Here is a 15,887-nt window from a genome sequence, read left to right on the forward strand (position 1 = left end):
TTTGAGTGTTGCTGTTTGTCTGTTTATCAGGTTGGTTTTATATATTATACAAGGCTGTTCATAAGTTTGGGGTCAGTAAGAGTTTTAGAAATTACTTTATTGTAATGAATCAGCATATAAGATATATATATATATTTTTTTTTTAACAAGGATGCATTGACTTGATCAGGCATGACAGACAAAAACATCTGTATTACAGAAGATTTCAATCTAATCTTAAAGTTTCAAAGTTTCAACACAAAACATTAAGCAGCACACCACTGAAACAATGTGAAACCATTGATAAAATCATATTTGACATTGAAAACTGGAGCAATGGCTGATGAAAATTCAGCTTTGACATCACATGAATAAATTAATTTAAATTACAGCGCACAAAGCAGTAATTTCAAATATTATTTTTTTTTTATCAAATGAGTGAGCCTCAGAGACTTCTTTCAAAAACAGTAAAATATCTCACTGATCACAAACTTTCAAATGATGCTATTTACACAGCTAAAACCAGAGGTGTAAAGTACTTGAGTAAATGTAACTAATTACTGTACTTAAGTATATTTTTGGGTACTTTGTAGTTGTACTGAGTACCAAAGATATAAGAAACTTTTACTCTCTACTTCACTAAAAAAATTCTAATGAGTATCTGTACTCTTTACTCTACTACATTTGGAATGAGTGTTGCAGTTACACATTATATTTTGCATGGCACCTTTTCTGCAGCAGTTTACTGTATTTATGCTACAAAAGATGTGATATTGCCAACTACAGGGCACTGAAATTACTAGCTATATCTTGTGTATTTTGCCCTTACCCAGACTTGTCAACAAGACTACTTTACGTAATTTTGAGTTTTTAGCCAATAGTTGTAAATCACAGGTGTTTTATAAATGAGATGAGGACATGACTACAGCTGCCAATGAGGCCGAAACCAACACATCCAGTGAGAAGGCTTTAATGTTTTAATTTTACTTAACATTATTTCATTTATCCGTGGACTTTTATGTCACTTCCTTTCTCCCGTGGTGCTTATAGTCAGTTTGTATCTTATCTTAGTTTGTTAACCTCCTGTATACTGTAGCATATACAGTATACAGGAGGCTAACAAACTAAGATAAGATACAAACTGCCTTAGTATTTCTTTAGTTCTTTGTGAGTTGTTGAATGTAATGGTTGTCTGTTTCCCTATCATTCTGTTCTTTGTTCCCTGTGGTTTTTGGCTTATTGTTTGTTTTAGCTTTTCCATGAAATGTCTGCACGCAGATCATTGCCTCTGCCTGTTTTCCTTACCTTCTCCACAACATTACAGTTTTTGACTGCCATTTTTCTTTGACTTGTGCACCTCTGAGCCTATATTTAGTATAAGTAAAATACTTAAGTACTGTTATAATCAGATACTCTAATATTCAAGCTGTTTTGGAATTGGTAACTTGTACTGTGTAATTTTCACTGTATCTGTACTTTTACTGAGGTATGGTTTTCAGGTACTCTTTAACCCTCTGGCTAAAACGCTGTTTCAAGTTTCAATTCAGGTTTGAATAGATTTTTTATTCTGAGAGGTAGGCTATCTCTTGAAAAAAAAAACCTTAAGATTGTTTCAAATGACTGTGTGCAATGTAGCCTATGTTTTAGAACCAAATTTTGAAGTATTTAGGAATTTTACCTGCAGACCTTAATTTAGTGATAAATCGAAACTGCTATTGTTGTATATTTTTAGGTATTTCCCAAGGAAACCCTTTACTTTTCCGGGTTGTTGGACCATGAACAGCTGTTATTTTTCTCCTCCAAATTCGACTTGCTTTAGGACCAAGCGTCGTACCCAACTCTTACAACTGAGGGATAGCACTCGACTTGATTTTGAGCAAAGTTCCTGTCTCTGTTTAAGCCCATACATTGTCGAAACAGACGGAGTGGGGCTAAAGTTACCGTTTTTACTTTCTTAAACGAATGAAGGGATCCTGAGGACGCTCGTTTCGCCTGCGACTGGGAGCGACACCTGGCTCAGGTACTTTCATGACACTAGGTGCGAAGGGCGTTGAACCGCCGCGGAAATTAGCTTAGGCCGTGCTCTTTAGCTTCAACTTGTTTTTTTGTCAAATGTTTGTCCTTATTCGCCATCGTTGAGATGTTTGCCATCGCTCACAGAACACCGGAGAGTCTTCAGGGTGTCACCGTTACAAAGTTTCTTTTACCAGCCTATTCTTTCAAATAGTTAAAAAATATAGCCTATGAATGACAGTCAAAACCTTCCTCATGTTAATAGTGTCTGTAAGAGATGACATTCATACATAAATCATTTGTATTGGATGGCATTTTAGTGCATATTTGTTTTTAAAATTGTCCCTCAGTATTCACAACTGATGTCATATTTTTTCTTCTTTTTTTGAATGTAACTAATAGAATATTGTTGCGAGTTGCTACTTCTAGTTGTTTAATAATTTTGTGATTTTAAAACCAAATCTTTAAGCAGAATTAAGAAGGTCAATCTTTTTATCAGGATGTTTTGTACTGTAAACAATGACGCTGAAAAACTAGAAATACGATCTGCTAGGGTTGCCCCTATAAAGCTTTATCATGGTAACTAGCGAATTCCCAAGGTTACTAGGCTACTTACTGTTCAAGCTGAATCATCATCATATATTATTATTCCATCTCTTCCAAACATTGAAAAAATTAGTGTATTTTTATTATTTTCTGGGTGGGCGGGGGATTCCACAATAACAACAGTTGTATGATACTTTGGTGGTACAGGCCTACAATGGTTAACGTCTGCTTGTATCTGTATTAAACCTGTCATTTTAAGTGTATAACGTTATGCATATAGTCAACTTATTTTACATGGAAACAAAACAATTTAATATAATTTAAACCGTAATGTAATCTGTAATGATAAGGTCATGGGGTGCATGTTTAGATGGGGCATCTAGTAACCTGAGTTCTTTGTCTGTTTACTTCAGGACACGGAGCATATGTTGCTCTTGTGTATTTGGACAGGCCTTCCTGGTCTTTTGTCATATTTCCCTATTTTATGTTTCTTTTGTTTTGACCAGAATTTAATGTTCTATGCTCTCATGGACTTCTTTGTAGACATGTCACGTATCAAAACCTGCATGTCATTAATATATTCAATTCATTTAACATGAGAATTGTGAAAAAAAAAAAAAAAAAGTTGTTTTCTTACAGCATCTCTTTCGTGAGGATGAATTGTATTGATTTAAAAAAAAAAATTGAACAAGGCTCCTCCTACTAGTCTTGAGAAACAAATCAGGCTTTTACAATTACTGTGCACATTTTGTAGTGCTTGTCATGTCTTGTCCCGTGAAAAACCTGTTTTGTTTGCGCCCCTTAACATGTAAGATGTTCTCAAATTAAACACACTTTCTTTCTACACAGACAATTGTTCTCTTTCTTTATCTTTTTCCTATCTCTCCTTTCCCCATTCCTCTCAAAATATGAAAACATGATTCATTATTTCTTTTTTACTTTAAGCCGCTTGTTGGAAATTGAAATGTGAACATTATAAAACCCATCTGACCATTCACTCTACCCCTCAAACAAATGACACCCACGGGCAGGTGAGTCATCCTGAAAGGTCCCAGAAAGCCTGCATTCGTGGTTTCTTTTTTAAGTGCTCTACCTGATCACGAAATAAAGCTTTTGTAAAAAAAAAATAAAAAATCTCTCAAAACATCACCTTTACGATAAACATGCATATCTACAGTCGCCTAACATTTGCACGTTCACAAAAACATTTAAAGACATATTTCCATGTTGTAACAGCCAAATATTTTTTAGAGAATATTTTGTATAAATACACAAAAAATTCTGAGCACTTTTCAAGGATAAAACAAGAAATTTGGTTTTGCTAATAGGTGAGCCTGTTTGCCCTGTTTTAATGTTAATTTAAAGTAGCTTTTACCAAAAATGACACCCCTTCTCCCCATTTCCATTCTGAGCGCAGTGAAGTGCCCACATTCACAAGTGAACAATGCTGTGTTGTTATGGAAACAGTTAGTGTACGCAGCAGCCTTACCTCTGTACACTGGAGCTTTTCACAAAATGTGAAATGTAGCCAGTGTCTTCATCATGGGTCCTAACCTGTTTTTATACAGTCTATGGTCCTAACCTTTACCTTCAGGGACATTCGTCACAAGATTTTGTTGATGTTATGGAGTATGAATGAATGTGGGAAAGATTATAGAATATAGAGTTTGTAAATATTATCTTTAATGCACTTATTTTATCACATTAAAATGGTCCCTGTATTTAATAATGATGCTGTCATCTGAGGCGTTGGAACATTGTTTATATTTTTGGCTGAAATGTCATATGTACGTTTCTCTTTTATCACATCCTGACAAAAACAAAGCTTTTTAGTGCTTATGCAACAAAATGGAGATCAATAAATGTTGACCATGTGTGTTATTGATGCCTTATTGGTGTGTTTTATTGTTTTTATGCACAGAATGATGGGAAATATCTTGTTGCACAAGCTTTGTTGACTCATGATCCTGCTAAATGAGTTGCACTGTAATTTCTGCCAGGTTTTATGGTGGTTTATCACCAGCACTTCCATTTATATCGTAGTCATCATATGTCATTTTCAATATTGTTTTTATTGTACAAAACACTAAGAAAAATGATTGCTTTTTATAATTGTAATTTTGTTTAAAGGGGTCATGAAATGGAGAATCAAGATATTCTTGATATTTACTCCTATAACAGGCTACTCTACAATAAAAAACAATGTAAGTTTAAAAACTCCCCAGTTTCAAAAATAAATTATACTTCACTTTACCCACCTAAAACACAATTCTTATTTCAAATCTGGGTGATGTGATGATTTCCCATTCGACATGCCTCTTAACATCTTAATTTTTGGTAAAAAAAAAAGTACAATCTTTATAAACTAACATCAAGAAACAATGTATAATTCTGAGACTGCATTCCATGACCTGTGATCATCATTGTAATATGTGAGGGCTCATGTACAGATGAAAGGAGTAACTAAATAATTTGAGAAGTCCAACATATGTAACCAGAGAGAAATCTGTCTTTCTTTGGAAGATTGACTTAAGAGTCTGACATCACAAACAGTACTGAATTTTTATTCAGAGTTTTACCAAGTTTTATAATGTCCTTAAATGGTAATCCTTTCCATGACATGCTAAATGCTTCTGTTTGACCTCTATAGTGGCATTGTGCCAAAAGGACTGTTTTTTGCTGTCGAGTCTGTCTCGAGTGAGCTGAAACACAGAAACCCTTTTCTTCTGGTACTTGGGCCCTCTTCCCAGTCATTTTGCAGGAAGTATTTCCTCTTCATTGAGATGTTTTTTTTTTTTGCTTTTGTGTTACAGTGCTATTCATCGTCCACATTTGGACCACCCTTCCAGCGTGTTTTTGTGAGTAGTGAAGAGGAGCATTTACAGCTATGTGCTACAGTGGGCAGCCTCTGTGTACTGGAAACAGGCGTTCACCAACCAGTAGAGATGCCAATAGCTCAGGCTCCCAGTATGCTCTCTGTGCACTGGGGGTGGGCCTGGTGGCACTCGGGGTTGTCATGATCGTGTGGAGCATAGTTCCTTCTGAAACACAGTTGAACAATGCTACGAACTCGAGCAACGCAAGTGGCAACACAGAGTTAAAGCAGACATCATCTGTTGCATTTGTGCTGGTTGGATCTGGTGTTGCCATGTTGCTCCTTGCTGTATGTCTCTGTCTGAGAAACAGGAAGCGAAGGAGACAACGGGAAACTTCAGGTGTACGCAGTGCTGGTTATGTGGATCGTGTCCATAGAGATCAGGATGAGGAGTGAGTGCTGTTCTATACTCATTAAATGTTCTTTGTTAACTTTAATTTCAAATAAAAAATCTATATTTTAAGCAGCAGTTCGATTGGTCTAACTCAATCTGACCTAATGACATCATTATCACATGGCACACCTGATTGGCTCTCTCCTGTATCAGTGGCCAATGTGCTGGCTGCTCAGCATTCAAATACATGTCTATGGCTTACTGTAGCAGTTGCAGCTTGGTTCAGAAATCCTTCATCTCCCCCAGCTCCACCTGTATAGATCTGCTATGCGCTGATTCATGTACGCAATATGGGGGTTATTTCATGTGTTATATTCGCAGCAGCAATATTTCTTACATGCTAACAGCAGTATGTTGTGGATGTATTGGCAGTAGCAAACCTCAGAACTTCTCAGTAAATTCTAATCAAGGAAAAAAAATCATACATTTTCTATTGTCTTCTTTTTAAAGAACTTCAAAAGTTGCACTTGAACCATTTTGTGCGCAAAATGAAAAAAACCTGTTACTGCTTGTGCGCAGCTTGATACAGTACAGAGTTTATTAGCCCATCGCTGTTATGCATAATTTATCATAATAAGAGGATTTTAACATTTCATTTGCATAAGTTGATACACATTATTTATCCAAAGAGGATGGTGGTTTTACTGAGGGGAAGCTTTTTGTCACGTTCTTTCAATCGGGGGATCCCATCCCCCCCCCCCTGCATCCCCCATCAATTCGAGCCCTGTATCTAATATAATATACACTCATACACAACACAATATTGATAAATTACATATATCTCTTAAGATTATATCATGATGATATTGTGCATCCCTAGTTTTGTTCAGATCCATCTAGATAAGGCATCTTGACCAAATATTATGTTTACCTGTATGTAACTCATGTCATAATTTTTTTGTGTAAATTAGGTCAGCTGATGTACCAGCGACCAACTATGATGTTCCCACCTATGAGGAGGCGGTCACCAGTGGACAGTACCCTGTTCGGCAGAGCAACTTGCGTCAGAGTTACCAGCTGCCGTCATATGAGGATCTGATTGGTGCTGTTGAAAACGAAGGCCAGCAGCCTAGAGAAGGTAATGGCCAAGAGGCCCCTCAGCCAGCTCCTGGCCCTGGACCTCAGCCTGCAGCACCCGCCCGCAGCAGCAGCAGGGCCAGTCGGATCCTCAGACCTCTCCGAGTGCGCAGGATTAAGTCAGAGAAGCTCCACATGAAGGATATTCGTTTGAATATCCAAAATCCTGGACAGAGTGGGGTGGTGACCATCGAACCACTGACCCCACCACCACAGTATGAGGACAAGCCCCCTCAACTACCCACAGAAGCAGTGTAATGATTTCACTGGATTTTGTTGAGTGTTAGCATCTGTGGGTTGTTTGAAAAATGTTGACTCAACTGTGCAAAAGTATAAAGTTTTATTGAGAGCTATAAATGTGTCTCAAAATCTGCCAAATTATGAAATAGGATACGTTCATGTGTGCTGTCAGTTCTTGGACAAGACACTAAAACCTACTTGAATGTTTTTTTAACAAACTTTTTTTATATTTGAAGAATGGATTATAGTTGTGTATCGTATTTTTTTATTTAAAATAGTTTGAGTAAGGAATCTAAATGCCACAGCTCTCTTGAGAGCATCAGCGAGATTTACTTCACAGTTTACTTCCAAAGAACTACATTGTACATTGCAAAAACGAAAACAAATTCTTATTAAAGAATAACATACAGCTCAAGAGTGATATCAAACTGTTGCCAAATGCTAATCACTGTTTTTGAAAATACATTTTTCATTAAAAAAATGTTTTCAAAAACAATTAAAAAAAAAATGTTATTCACATTTTTTTTATGTTATTCTAAATACGAATGCCTCATTTTTCATCTCCATTTTTTTATTCTGAATATATAATACATTTGAACCAGATAGTGTGCAGTTGCAGCCATAAAATGCAGGGATGCATAATTAACTTATACAGTAGAAGATTTAATTCACACTAATTTACTTAACTAATTTATTCAGTGCCACTCCAATTAATCCAATTAATAATGTAATTAATATTTCATTGTGTTTGTTCTGTTTGCAATTAACTTTGTATTTCATTGCATTATAAGGGTGCAACAATAAAATGTATTCTTAAAACTTGTAGGAAAATTAATTTTAATGATATCTCAGAACAAATTCTGTCTTAATATAAAATTCTTATAAGTGATCTAAAAACATGGGTCTGGATCGCAAACAGAAATGCATCTTGGGGGACTTTGGTTTCTTGGGCAACTCAACACTTCATTTCTGAAGTGCAAATGAAAATTTGATGGATGGGCTAACTATTCTACATGCAGTTTGACTGGACAAACAAGTCATCTTGCTGCAGATGGACCATTTTCAATGACAAAAATGTTGTTAACATTCTTGTTAGCCAAGCTGAACATGGTGCTGTTGATGTCCTTTTGTATGTGAGCTAAATAGCCTTGAGTTTAATTGCCTTTTAATTCAGTTTATTTGATTAAGGTGTCAAATTTTGGAGAAGGGATGGGGTTTTCTTTTCACAAAGGAATTGGTACAGGTGATAAGTAATATTTTAAAGCAGAAAAGCTCTGTACGTTATTTATTTCTTGTAGGACATAATAAAATTGTTTAAATCTGTGTTTTTGTTCATTTTTATGGTTTCTCAAGTTAAAAAAATAATGTCTGCTGATTTGTAATGCCACCTAGTGGCTCAGAATCGTACAAACAACATTGAGTTAAAGTCAGTGATAACAAATTTGATCGCACTTTTCCAGCCTAACATTTACCAGCTGTTGTTTGACGTACTGTACTGAATAATCATTTAGGCCTTTCAGTATGATGCTTCTCAATTGCCTTTGTGACTACGAAGAAGCCTACGACATGAAGGTGAGTCAATGATGAAAGTCATAGTGTAGTGTACTTTTAAAACAACAGAACACAATTAGTCATATTTATCTTTTCCCAGTTGAAAATGTAGCCTATTGTCCCAGCCTCTCACCTGTTTTCTCTCTCATTTCAGACGTCAGCTTACGTGTGGAGAGTGAAACCTTGGGGTCTGTAGGCTTGACCGGTATTTGAAGCCAAATGAAACCGCATTCATAAGCTGCCCCCAAGAGCCTAACACAGTCAATCAGTTATTACATGAACCAGGATTTCATGAAACGATGATTGAACTAAGGGCTGAATGTCAAACAACCCCACTTCGTATAGGCTTATGTGCCAAAATGAAACATTAGACAAATGCTTGCGATATTCCATTAAAAATATTAAGCTGTTACAATAACACCCAATCCAAACAAATCAATATGTGACCCTGGACCAAAGCAATAGCCAAAAAAATTATAGATTTTTTTTAACGCCAAAAATCATTAGGATATTAAGTAAAGATCATGTTCCATGAAGATGTTTTGTAAATTTCCTATGATGAATATATCAAAAAAAAAATTATTATTAGTAATAAGCATTGCTATGAAATCGCATGGACAACTTAAAATGAAATTTTTACCAGTATTTAAATGTTTTTGCACCCTCATATTCCAGATTTTCAAACAGTTGTATCTCGGCCAAATATGTCCATTCCTAATAAACCATACATCAATGGAAAGCTTATTTATCAGCTTTCAGATGATGTATAAATCTCAGTTTTGAAAAATTGACACCTAAGACCAGAGCTGGATTATCCACAAGGGCACTTGGGCCAAACCATTCACAACATCAAGGGGGGCACCACATGACACAAGCTTTAAATATTTTTTTCATAAATTGTTTTATTATTAACTTGAAATTCTTGGAAGACCATACATAACTCGTTTATGAACACTAACTTAACAATAATAATAATAATAATAAATTATAAATAAATAAAGATTACATGACCAGTCCCCTGTCAGAGTTGAGTTGATCAACAACAAGTACGCGCAAATGTGTAATATTTTTAACGGCTACAGAAAATGTATCAAAATGGACAGACATCAATTGAGTGGTTTTGCAAAAAGAAAGAGGTAGTGCCCAGGGGCACCACACTGTCTTAATACGACCCTGCCTAAGACTGGTTTTGAGGTTTAGTGTCACATGTTATGGCTTACAATTAACTGTGCATTGGTCATAATGACAATTTGAGATAAATAATTATAAAATGTAATGTCTGTCCTAGCTTGATTTTTTTTCCCAAAAATTATCAGAATGAAGCAATATTACACTGAATGTTATTACTATTTTAATATATTTTTTAAATGTAATTTACTCCTGTAATGGCAAATATAGCCTATTTTCAGCAGCCATTACTACAGTCTGTGTCACGTGATCCTTCAGAAATCATTCTAATATGTTGATTTGCTGCATTTATTTTTATCAGTCCTGAAAACAGTTGTGCTGCTTAATATTTTTGTGGAAATCGCTATACATTTTTTATGATTCGTTGATAAACAAAGATCAAAATAAACAACATTTTATTAGTTTTTTTTTTCCTTTTCCTTTTTTTTTTAGCGTTAGGCTATATAAATTACTGTGTCCTTGCGAAATCACAAAATAAAATTTGTACACTTTTATTCGCTATATATATATATATATATATATATATATATATATATATATATATATATATATATATATATATATATATATATATATATTTATTTATTTATTTATTTATTTATTTATTGTTATTTATGCGTTAATCTGTAGGCATTGATTGGTCCTATAATAATGACATTTAGTAACAGTAATGTAGCTACCTTGTCTGTTGTTTAATTCGTTTTAATATTTTTCTTAGTGGGAACTAATCTACTTCAAATCATGTCCGTGTTTATTTGTCTGTAGGCTAAATAAACTTGCAGAATAATGTAGTAGCTACAATATTTATTTAATGTAGGCTAGCTATTAATTCATACTTTGATTCACAAATTTTCCAATTAAATTGTACATAAACGACAGCTCTTGCTGTTTATATAATGTTAATGATGACCTTTAAAGTTTGTTAATGAAAGTTACTATCGCCGCTGTAAGTAAACTCCTCCTCCCGCTGCTCCGCTGCTACGGTTCTACGTGGAGTCTGTGTTCCCGCTTTTGCAGCTGCTGAGGCTGCAGGGGGAGGGAGAACTTTTCACGGAACAGCCAGCCCAGGGAGTCAGTCACATTCCTGGCCGGGATTCAATGACTGAACCAGACACAAACAAACACTGAGAGAGAGAGAGAGAGAGAGAGAGAGAGAGAGAGACTCACACACTCATAGTAAAGCGGAGGCAACTGCGCCGACGAGCTTTACACAAGACACACATTTTGGGCTTTAGTTGCAACGGGTCTGTGATACAGACGGATTGAAAATTACATTTCGTTCAAAACTTAACACTTTTGGGAAGATTTTCTCGTCGCTCAGAACTCAGGTTCTTTCTGGTACGACTTGAGATTTGAACATGAAGCAGTTGAATGGATTACAAGGCGGCGTTGTACGCTTTCCGAACTGACATGGACTGTAGCGACACTTTCCGTTCACGTTCACCGAATCTATTGTGATCAGACTGCCCAGGTTTAAACATGGAGGCTCCCTCCAGCTTTCAGCCGCATCCAGGACTTCAGCAAACTCTCAAGCAGTTTCACTTGAGCTCCATGAGCTCCCTCGGCGGACCGGCAGCCTTCTCGGCCCGGTGGCAGCAGGACATGCTGTTCAAGAAGGACGGTAAGGGCGCCGAGGTGATGGTGAACCTCCCCGCGCAGACGCCTCCGGTCATGCCGGGGCCCCTCTTCATCCCGTCAGACCGCTCCACCGAGAGGTGCGAGACGGTCCTGGAGCGGGAGACGATTTCGTGCTTTGTGGTGGGTGGCGAGAAGCGCCTTTGCCTGCCGCAGATTCTCAACAGCGTCCTGCGAGACTTTTCTCTCCAGCAGATCAACTCTGTGTGCGACGACCTCCACATCTACTGCTCCCGGTGCACGGCGGACCAGCTGGAGATCCTCAAAGTTATGGGCATCCTGCCCTTCTCGGCCCCCTCATGCGGACTGATCACCCAGACCGACGCCGAGCGCCTCTGCAATGCTCTCATCTACGGCGGCTCGTTCCCACCGCACGCTGACAAAGAGTTGTGCTCCATCGAGCTGGAAAGAACGGAGAAGAGCTTTAAAGTTTATCACGAGTGCTTCGGGAAGTGCAAGGGCCTGTTCGTGCCTGAGCTCTACACGAGCCCCAACGCGGCGTGCATTCAGTGCTTGGACTGCAGGCTCATGTTCCCGACGCACAAGTTCGTGGTGCACAGTCATAAAAGGCTGGAGAACAGAACCTGTCACTGGGGCTTCGACTCGTCCAACTGGAGGGCTTATATTCTTTTGGATCAAGACTATAGTGAGAAAGAGGAGAACAGCATGCTGCTGCAGCTCCTCAATGAGTTAAAGGGAAAATTTGACCTGGGGAACAAGCACAAGACATCTTACAAGGTGAGCTTAATTTAAAAATGCACAGAAATATTATGATAGATCTACATCTGGACTGTATTAATCCAGATGCACTCCCAAAAATTGATAATAAAAATGATCAGTGGTGTGTTGTGTGATCGTTTCACGTGTTTTTGTGTGTATTTTACTTTATTGATTCTAATACACTCCTATTGACCTTTCTCTTTGTTTCTAATCATACAACACCTACACCTTGTGCCACCTCAGAAGCCTGTCCCATAGATGTAACTTTGCTTCAAAACCCAGATTTTACATTGTATGTGACGTAGAGCCGGTGGCAAAATGGTTAATTGTACCATAGCAAGCAAAAATTTTAATTTAAAAACACATTTCTCTTCAGTTTCACCATACAAAACATATACAAGCCATACCTTTCCTAATTTCACACAGTATTCATTTAGTCTGTAATTTTTGCCTGTTACTTTACATAGTATTGACCATTGTTTTTTAGCATCGCAACCTGTCCATGTTGGAATTTAGTTAATTTGGGGTTTGATTTGATGTACAGCCTTCATCAGCAACAAAAATATGGTAATTTTATGCACTAAATCTTATGCATTTATTTTCCATCCTTACTTCTCAAATCATATCAAACCAACAAAGAACCACTTATCTATAGTGCATATAAATATACACATATATATATATATATATATATATATATATATATATATATATATATATATATATATATATATATATATATATATATATATAATATTATTATTATGTAATAACATAATCTACTGCTATCGTTGTGCGTGTTGAAATTGAGGTGCAGCCAGCCAATGCCTTGCCCCCAACCAAACACCCCTTGTGCATTTATTTTGTGCCTCTGGATGCACTCAGGGCCATCTGCATATGACAAATGGAGCCTCAATTATGTATTTTATGGGAGCCAGAAATAGATGGGGAGGCTTGGGGAAGCCAGTAGTGGAGGAGGAGGAGAGTTGTGTAGGCTATTGTTTTGTGTGTATGTTTTGGGTGGGGGGCAGGTTGGGGTTGAGGTCACTCTCCAAAAAGCAGTTGGGGTAGGGTCAGCGCTGCCCTTGGGTTTCCCCATGTCTGCTGTAGCTTCACACCAGGGTCAGAGAGACAGCGAGGTTGGCTGCTCCCTCCACGCAGCAGCTGTTGAGTGTGATTGTGCTAATGGGTCTACACACAGATATGTATGTGTTACCATGGTGTCACTTCAGCAGGCTTGGGATGCATGGTGTGGCAAATGCAGTTTCATTACTGTGGGAAATGTGAGAGACATGGCACATTTCAGAAATGCAGCGTCATGTATATTTAACGATCACTTCTCTATGGGAAAAGTGTTGGCTGATATTTGTCACTGAGTGGCTAGATTACACTTTGCTGTGCCTTGCGTCTGGTTAAGCTAAAGAAACTCAGCTTTTTTGAGCAGTTGTTGTTAGATGATTAGTTTCAACCTTTTATGCGCGTCATATATTTTTCAATTGTTCAATAAGCCCATTTCACCATGATGCTATGGTCTGTCCTAACAGTACAGAAGCTGTAATGTATCCAGAAGGGTGAATTTTTTTGCGGTTTCTATGGTCCATTGTCAGAGGTGTCCCAGTTAGCAAGCTGTTTGGGTCTGTGGGGAGATGTGTATCGGTGGACCTGTACGTAAAAAATAAATATTTGGCGCTTTTCACCTAACCTCATCTCAATTGAGACATTTATTGATTTTCCTCTTATTTTTGGTAATTAACCTATTTTGTAAGTAACTTTTCACTCTTTCTGAGAATATTTGCTTCATGGTGTCTCTTGCTTTTTTTTTAGAGAATTGCTGCTTCCAAATTGCTGGTCTCCACAGTTATAAGGTTTCAGAATTTTATGTAATATACTTGTTCACAGCAATTAGGGTATTATTTAATATCTGAAATATTTCACAGCTGAATATATTTAAAATCCATTCTAGGCTGGCTGATATAATGGGGTAGATCGCAGGGAGAGGGTGGCGAGTTCTCATTAAGAATCTGTCGCCCATGTCCACCACTGCCTTGACATGTGACCTCTCTCCAAAGCCAGTCAACCAACACCCCTCGGCCACCTCCTTTCAGACAGTCCGGCCAATCATGTTCAGCCGTCGGTACTTCAGCTGGACAGATGGTTGTTTGATAAAAGGCTGAAAAATGCATTGCAAATAAATAAGCAGCAAAACATCACACCAAATTGTTTTTTTGTTGTTGTTTTTTTTTTTTTTTGCCAGTTTTTATGGATTTATCTAAAAGTATGATCACATCTATTTGCCATCTTATCCTCTAAATTATTATTTTTTTTTTTCAAAATTTTAAAACAAATAAAAATTTAAATTATACTTTTTACAATTAATGTTTTTAAACAAATTATATTAATTTTCATAATATTTTATATAATATTTCATTATTTTTCAACTTGGTTGTGAAATTGTTTTTCTAATTATTTTTTTTTTTTCATCAAAATGTTATGCTATTGAATCGTTTAACTTAATTTAAAAACCTTTGAGACAGTTTATTATAACTTATAATTTAATATTTTCTATAATTATTTATATTTTATTAGTATTATTTTAGTGTTATATTACTTAATTGAAACTTTTTAATAGTTGTGAAACTATTGTTTTTTAGTGGTTTTTTTTTTTTTGTGTGTGTATTTAGTGTTTTTGCTTCTATATCCATGACTGAATTGGTGGTTTTACTCAATTTCTAACAATCTTGAACGGATTGATAATGGTGGAGTCATGTTGTTTTATTTGGAGTTTCAACTTTCCCTTAAACCACATATTTCAAGTGCATGTGCATTGTCCTGCCAGGAATGAAGTAAGACTCCAGTGAGAATAGTGTTGTGTAATAAATTTGATGCAGAGGGGCTGTGGAGCTTTTAAATGGGGGTATATCAAACTCCCCCTATTGTTCTGCTCCCTCACTTTATCAAATTACAGATGACTCCCAAACTGAGACCAAACCAATCAACTGAGTGTCTGACCCAAGATGGCCACGACCATAATAAATGTGCACGCCTGGGGGATGGAGGTCGCCATGTGCTTGCAAATTTGCATTTGTAATGCCTGTATCAGCTGTGGGGAAAAGATTAAAATGGGCGCACGACCTACTCATTTCCATTCCCATCTGTCTGCTGACCTCGTCGTTGCGGCCCGCGCTGCGTCCCACCAGCCGCGCTACCCCTTGCTCTGCATCCAGTCTGCAAACAATTCCATCCGCTTGTCCCAACCATCCCCTCCACCCAAACACAGCAAGTGCTACTTATTCATCCAGCGCAGTCTGGCCACTCATCCGTAGTCCGTACCACATAACGGTGGCTGGCAAACAACCCCCACTGCCTGGGGTTTGACTTAGCTGAGTCAAAATCCACTTTCGGATGCCTATTCTCTGACTGGCTGAATTTTAAAAGGGCGGATTGAAAGGTTAACAGTCCCCAAGAGATGCTGTCTCATCCCCTCCCTGGAGGGATGGGGGTGAGGGGGTGGTCAGGGGCTCTCAGAGGTTGTGCCCTCTATTCTCTGCTCTGTGACCTCTTGTCTAAAGGGCGTCAGCTGGACCTCTCCACTGGCTGATGCTAGGGTGAAGACCTGCCGCCTCTTTTGTTCCTGACAGCTTTGTTACTCAAGCCGTCACCTCTCATTGT

The 15,887-nt window shown here is 37.4% G+C and overlaps 2 protein-coding genes across 3 annotated transcripts in view; both read left to right on the forward strand.

The window, feature by feature from the left end:
- Positions 1–1,751: 1,751 nt before the first annotated feature.
- tmem51b (transmembrane protein 51b) lies at positions 1,752–8,447 on the forward strand. Of its 2 annotated transcripts, none has more exons than XM_026275631.1 (3): positions 1,752–1,999; positions 5,352–5,805; positions 6,719–8,447. In XM_026275631.1, exons 2-3 carry the CDS (start codon positions 5,426–5,428, stop codon positions 7,140–7,142), a joined length of 804 nt encoding a protein of 267 aa, XP_026131416.1. In that variant the 5' UTR covers positions 1,752–1,999; positions 5,352–5,425; the 3' UTR covers positions 7,143–8,447. The 2 variants fall into 2 exon arrangements, with proteins under 2 accessions (XP_026131416.1, XP_026131417.1); XM_026275632.1 differs by lacking the exon at positions 1,752–1,999 and adding an exon at positions 3,905–4,742.
- A 2,545-nt stretch (positions 8,448–10,992) lies between these two features.
- Positions 10,993–15,887, forward strand: part of skib (v-ski avian sarcoma viral oncogene homolog b) — a 30,768-nt gene continuing 25,873 nt past the window's right edge. The window contains exon 1 of the mRNA XM_026275629.1: positions 10,993–12,236. Within this exon, the coding sequence (XP_026131414.1) occupies positions 11,343–12,236 (894 nt within the window). The 5' untranslated portion in view covers positions 10,993–11,342. The remainder of the gene's footprint in view (positions 12,237–15,887) is intronic.

The sequence above is a fragment of the Carassius auratus genome, chromosome 11, assembly GCF_003368295.1.
Source record: "Carassius auratus strain Wakin chromosome 11, ASM336829v1, whole genome shotgun sequence".
NCBI lineage: Eukaryota > Metazoa > Chordata > Actinopteri > Cypriniformes > Cyprinidae > Carassius > Carassius auratus.

Excerpts from the sequence above, each read along its gene's own strand:
- tmem51b (XM_026275631.1), top strand. The coding sequence starts at position 5,426 with ATGTGCTACAGTGGGCAGCCTCTGTGTACTGGAAACAGGCGTTCACCA. Across the intron at positions 5,806-6,718 it reads CATAGAGATCAGGATGAGGA|GTCAGCTGATGTACCAGCGA; the intron begins GTGAGTGCTGTT and ends TGTGTAAATTAG.